Here is a 6,428-nt window from a genome sequence, read left to right as displayed (position 1 = left end):
CCTCCCTCCTCTCTCCCCACATTTCCCTCTCGTTCCGTCGCTATACACCCTTCCTTCTGTAACAACTTTATTCACGCTCTCTTTGGCTGAGCGATAACTGTACGAGGAAGGCTGCCTCGAAATGCCCGGCCCCTCTCTTGCTCTCTCTCTCTTTTTTTTACCTTCGGATCTGTTCAATTAGCCGGATAATAAACCCCGCTGAAGCCACCAACCCAAAAAAGCTGTTTCACTCTTCAGCTGTGCTGACTGACGCGCAGACATGCATGTTTCAGGCAATAAGTACGAGGCGGTGTCGACGGACAACGGCTACAACAAGTACATGCTGCTCAAGATACGCAACGTGGGGCCCGACGACTTCGGCTCGTACAAGTGCGTGGCCAAGAACTCGCTGGGCGAGACGGATGGCGTCATCAAGCTCGACGGTAAGCACGGATACAGTGTGCATTTAGTACTTAAAAACATGGGAGCGGAAGGAAGATATTTTTGTATTTAAGTCTTATTTTTTTCTTTAATTTCCACCCGCTACGTTGCCCAAAGTAACTTTGTACCACGACCCACTTTATTCCCAATTTCTCATCTGTTTTTTGTTTTTATATTTTGTCATCCCCTTTTTAGTTTACAACTCATTCAAGACACGCACATTAATGATCGTCCAAAAAGTATGTCCACCATTCGCCGTTGCGAACCTGCCAAGTTCAGCCTCCTCCAACCTCTGATAACGCCTGGTAGGTAGGCGACATCTCGCCTGCAGTGCATGCGCGTACTGCGGGCTTGCCTACCCGGAGTCTTGCAGGCGCCGAGCCCTCATCATTGGCCGAATGGAACAAGTGAAAATCCGGACGTACTTTCTGGACCACTGGACGAACCCCATTCAGACTGAGAGGAGGACAATGCCATAGCGGCCCGCGCCCAGGCGGGTGCGAGAGGGACAACAACACTGGTCTGCCGTGGGGGTTGTCCTCTGGCCTCGCAACACACTCGTTAGGCCCCCGAGCCGCTGTCCCTAATCAACTGTGCAGGGAGGGCTCCGCGATTGAGTCTGGTCGCGTAACGCACTTCCTCCTTGTCTATCTTTCCCCCCTACCCTCCTCCACTTTTGCGCCGTCTATTCATCAATCATGTCCTAGCTCCCCCTCACCCCCCGTTCTTCCCCTCCTCTATCCGTCTGGGGGATGCAGACACTGCGAGGCCAAGCCCGCCACGTCCCGCATTCCTCTTGCAGCAAGGATGCTTATTGAAAGCAGCACATAGCCCCTCCCTGCTGTGGGTCGGGGCGCTTCTTGTTCTTGACCGGGTGTATCCCGCCGGGTAGCGTGCACCAGGGAATGTGTGAATGTCTACAGATGTGAGTGTTCCTTGAGATCTTACATGAAATTACATGCACATCGATGCACACTCTGTGCAATCAGTCATGTACACTGCACACTGCACACCTATGCACGTCTCATGTGTGGATAAAAATGCATGCCCTTTGATTTGCTGTGTACGTGTGTGTAGCTTTGGCACGGCCTGCTCTGCAGAGGCTAGGTCCTGGATTCCGCCGTTGAGCCCGAGGCTGAGTCCCCCCCTCCCCCCCTCTCCTCTCCCCCCTCAAGTAGGCCGGCCCGTGGGGGATCCACTGACAGGCCGGCAAGGCCGGGCGCAGGTGTTCGCAACCAGAGCCAAGCGCTTTTTCTTTCTTTCTTTCTTCTTGTGGTCCGGCCCGCCCGTGGAATGGAATACTCCCCCCTCCCCTCCCCTCTTCGCCCACACGCACACACTTCTCCGGCAGCCATAGCGGTATGCAGGCGTCCGCCGCAGCAGAGGCGCTGGTGCGCAGCCCGCCCCGTCTGTCGACACGACAATCCGTCAGTGTCACTCGCGGCCCGAGATAATCTGAGGCCACTTCATGTCATTTGGCGCGGAAACAATCAACGCGCCGCCCTGCTGCTGCTTCCGGAGGGAAGCCTTTTTGTTATTGTTTTGAGGGGGAGGGTGGGCAGGAGCCGTGCGCTGTTGCCGCATAACAAATTCATGTGTGTGTCGAGGATATCGAGTGTGTCGCCGATCGGTCCAGCCGGGGAAACATTCTGTCCGCCTGCCCGGCGCGTTTACATACTAACCTATTCATTGTATTTTTTTTTCTCCTCTGTTTTGGCTTTTCAGAGATTCCGGCCCCGCCCACGACGCCGTCGTCGACGGTGCTGCCCAAGAAAAAACGTGAGTGCGATTCGCCCGACGAGCTGGGCCCGCGAGCCCCGCCCGTCTGCCTGGCGCGCGCTGCGCCCCTCGCAGATGAGCCGGGGAACACTGGCTGTGTATGAATTAGGTCTCCGTCGACGCGAAATTGATATTGATGATGTTCCCGCTTATGCATTAAACCGGCCGGGCCTAACTCTATGGCACGGCTGGCTGGAGTGCTGGCTGCCGGAGTGGGGCGGAGGAGGAGGAGGAGGAGGGTCGTATCTGGAGCGAACTGCGAGCCGAACACGACCCTCCTCGTCCTCTCCAGCTCCACTGGCCGGGGCCGCCGGCGCCAGCCACCTTGAGCCAGACAGGGTGCAAGGCGAGCCAGGGCAAAAAAAAATATATCCGAAGGCTCATTAAAATGTCCGCGGACAGAGCTTATCATTATGTCCAACGGGGAGGATTCTTTTCCCAAGTAACTTAAGCTGCTGTCGGGAAACAGTACATGTACTGTACGTACAGGCGTTACATGCCGGATGTCTGTCAAGGACGCGCACTTTATTTCAGATTGCCACTTTTCTGCATACCTCACCTTCTTTGTGTTCTGCTCGCTTTGCAGATCGCGGCCGGGTCAAACCGCTCAAGATGGAGCGCGGCGGTGAGAACTCGGTCCTGGGGGCGGACTCGTACATCGACGACACCACTCTGGACGGTAAGTTGCTCTTCACTTAAGGATATTCACTCTTTCCGGCGTCTGTCCGTTCACGTAGAGCCGGGCAGGGCGAGTGGTCAAGCCCGTCTGTGATGCCTGCTTTGCTAGAGATCGTATTTCCTATGTTGCACTTGGGAAGTCTTTCCGCCGGGCTATCGGCATGCGTCATATGTGGGATTTTTTTTTACCATTCAGAAGATCAGCTTCTGTTGATTCCTTGCCTATTGTCGATGGGTTTTCGCCCTCACGACGTGCTTCTCCTTCTCGCAGAGGCGGCCGACGACGACTACACGCTGGCGCCGCACGTGGAGGTGCGGCCTCCGGTGGCGCAGGGCAGCGGTGCGCCGCGGCACCGCATCCTCGGCGTCCTCTCGCTGACGCTCGTCGCCGTCCTGGCCAGTCGGTGACTGCCGCTGCCGACTCGTCCTGGGTCGCTCGGAACGCTCTTCGTGGCCTAGAGCCGCACCTCAACCCGTGGTGTGTCGGACCAGACAGGAGGGGAAGCAGCGGCCGCACCACGCTGTCCTGTCGAGCCGACGACTGTCGACGACGAGACAACTTCTCGAGAGTACCGAAAACGCTCAATAGCGCAAGGACGAGCAGAGCACTATTTTCAGCCGAAAGTTTTAGAGTTCCTCGAATTGTTGCTGTCACACCTGGCCAAGCGAGGCTGGTGTTTTGTCCGTGCGCACAAAATATTGAAGGGCGCTGATCTGTTTTTACTTTAATTTTCTTGAACAATCTTGCGTGGAAGAGAAAATATCTAGATCAGTAAATCAAAATGCCTATTTTCTGATGGCCAGTGCCTGCCGCAGTAGGCCCCTTTCGCCATTGCTGTGGGTACGGGGTGACTGCTCGACCAACTAGTACATTCACATGTCTTGTTTTGAATATTAGCTAGCAGAGACGGTAAATAAGAAAACTATTAATTCATCTGCGGTGACATGGACACAATAAATTGTCAATTGAATAAGACGACGTGCACTCGTATGGCTTCAGACAAGCTTTTCGCTTGTTTTATAGGTAGTTCGATTTACTGATAAGTGATGCTTGTTGTCAGAAAAATTGGTTTTGTTTTCCTGTCTTCAATCGTTTTTATTATAATACATTAATGTCTGCTTATTTATGTGGGATTTGGATAGACGGCTGAAACTGTACCAAAGTCCTGTTATTATTTACCAGCAGTGGGGAGAGACCTATTTTTACGTTAATGTAAACACAGTGAACACGGCATCGATGTCCATACGTCTTGCCTTATTTTATACGATATAATTAATGCATTTCATTAGAGGGTACATTTCTAAAACGTGGGATAGCATTAAAGAACTTCAGGTTACATGGCCTTGACGTTCGTGAACAATTGCCTTTTCCCATAAACATTCTCGCCAAGCAAATTCTTCTCCCTTCCTGCCAACCCTCCGTTCCCCGTCGAGGTCCTAATCAGTGATTCCGTAGCCATCCTCCTGTGGCCCGCTAAATGACTTGGCGAGGACTCTTGGTGGGCCACCTATTGCGCTTTTTTTAAATCTGTCTTTTTTCTAGTTGTGGTGTGGCAAAAGTTCCTACGCTGCCAAAAGTGTTAAGCCAGATATATTTTTGTCATTGCGCTTCCTTTCTTACTGTTTCAAGAGGTTGAGTAATGTGCATTAGTAATACAATGTGGAGGTTAGATGGGACTCACACAAGAATAAAAAAAAACTTGTCCAATCGTGTTTCGTTACCCTTTTCAATACGTACGGCTAAATTATGTGTATTTGTGAGCCAAAGCCTACAAGCCCCGGCCCCTTATTTTTTCACAATTGTTTTGTGAATTTCTGTTGCGCAGATAGAAACCTGTAAAAAGGAAACTTGTAACGATTATTTTGGAAATAAACTCTTACCGTGTTTATTTCCTTTGCTCCCAAAGCGTTGAGGCTTCCTACGCTTGAGAGTTGTGTGTGATTAGATTTTAAGTGCGTGTTCTTTTTTTTAAGATATTTATTTCTTGAACACTCGGCAAACAGTCACCTGCCTCAAACTCGTCTGTGCGTTGTGAACATGTGTTATGAGTGAGGAACATTATTTTAAAAAGTACTGTAAGTAGTGAAATTGTTATTTTTCCATGTGAGGTCTTGTTTTGTATTTCGCCGCCAGACCTATAGAGTCTGCTTCAACTAGGTAATATGGTGGTCCGGATGGACACACTTGGGTAAACTATTCCTTGAAAACTGTGGATGGTTTTAGTAAATTGCCCAAAATTCCAACACACTTGAGCCCTTCTAATCTTCATTTATCAAATGGCCACCAAATTGTTATTGTTCCTGAGAAATATATGTAGAATGTTACGTCTTGAGAAGGCGACGGGTGTCCTTAATGATGGCAGGATTTGATGAGTTCGGAAGGGCTAGTATGTATATGACTATCATGCATGGATCAAAATCATACATTCTAAAAAATCTGTCTTAACGTTACACTCGTTAAGTAATTACTTAATTGACCCTAAAGCTGATGTTTTCATTTATTTTAAGCGTGTGATTCAGACTGGATTAAAGTGATAAAATGTTAATTTGCTAGTGCTAGACGACAGACCATTTTTACAGCTCTTTTCGTTCAAGTAACGATTTTAGCCGACGTTTGTTAATTCTAGTTGACTATGCTTTCCCCTCGAAAGAGTGTGACGTCGTAGGTAGAGTGCATCTCTTTATACGTATCCATTGAGAAGACTGAACTCACTGTACATACTACTAACTATATCATCAATAAACCTACTACTTATAACGAGCCTTACCGTAGATTAAATTACCATGTAGAAAGGCTGTATTACTAAGAGGAAGATAACTATGGTGGCTTTAATTGAAGAGAATTAAATGTTTGAAAATTACTACACAGTGAGTTATTCTTACGAGCCGTTACAAACAATACCCTTATCCATAACACACGAAAATGAGCACGATGAAATCGATGTAGAAAATCTGCTGAAACAGAAAACTTGAATGCACCCCGTATCCCCTTCTCAATTGCACATTTTGTGACCCAGCAGAGCACCAGGGTAGGGTGGTAAGAAAAAAACTATTAGAATGAAAGGAATACAATATGACAAAAAATATTAAAGAAAAAAGTACGAGTATTTTTTTTTTCAACAATACGGGAAGTTATGGGCAGCTTGCTAGTGCTAGTGCCACAGACCTAGTCAAATACGCAGGCGCTTTCCTTCGCGTCGTAACTCTGTTTGCCTGTAGTGCGAAACGTGGTTTGGTGTGGCGGACATCTTCCCAGCGCAAATCCGCAAATAGAGCACCTTGACTGGTAGGAAGAAAATTATCAATTAAGCGATATACCCAAGTTAGGGAAGGAACGCGTGAATCATGCTCGCCCCCCAGAACATCGAAACAGGAAAACCGTCCACCCAGTTTTCGCCTCTTTCTCCCTCGTTTTTTGAGGGCTGGTGTAAGAACCAGCTTGCGCCTGTGCGGGTCGGATGCGATTATGTGACGTAGCAGTTTCGTCAACTCCGCCACCAAGCCTGGCCCAGCCTCACGATCTACACACAAAAGCCAGTGAGGTTTGGGGA

At 49.2% G+C, this 6,428-nt stretch overlaps 1 protein-coding gene across 4 annotated transcripts in view; it reads left to right on the top strand.

The window, feature by feature from the left end:
- The window catches only part of LOC113217349 (lachesin-like), a 71,760-nt gene extending 66,019 nt beyond the window's left edge, over positions 1 to 5,741 (top strand). For 2 of the 4 annotated variants that reach the window (XM_026437215.2, XM_026437213.2), the window contains 4 exons: positions 273 to 422; positions 2,146 to 2,199; positions 2,786 to 2,878; positions 3,149 to 5,741. In XM_026437215.2, the coding sequence (XP_026293000.1) occupies positions 273 to 422; positions 2,146 to 2,199; positions 2,786 to 2,878; positions 3,149 to 3,285 (434 nt within the window). In that variant the 3' untranslated portion in view covers positions 3,286 to 5,741. Of the gene's footprint in view, positions 1 to 257; positions 423 to 2,145; positions 2,200 to 2,785; positions 2,879 to 3,148 lie in introns of all 4 variants that reach the window. The other 2 variants (XM_026437214.2, XM_026437212.2) reach the window with 1 other exon arrangement.
- Positions 5,742 to 6,428: the final 687 nt, after the last annotated feature.

Source organism: Frankliniella occidentalis, unplaced genomic scaffold, assembly GCF_000697945.3.
Source record: "Frankliniella occidentalis isolate FOCC.00 unplaced genomic scaffold, Focc_3.1 Scaffold43, whole genome shotgun sequence".
Taxonomy (NCBI): domain Eukaryota; kingdom Metazoa; phylum Arthropoda; class Insecta; order Thysanoptera; family Thripidae; genus Frankliniella; species Frankliniella occidentalis.
The sequence above is the reverse complement of the archived record's forward strand: the minus strand, read 5'-3'. Positions and strand labels throughout refer to the sequence as shown.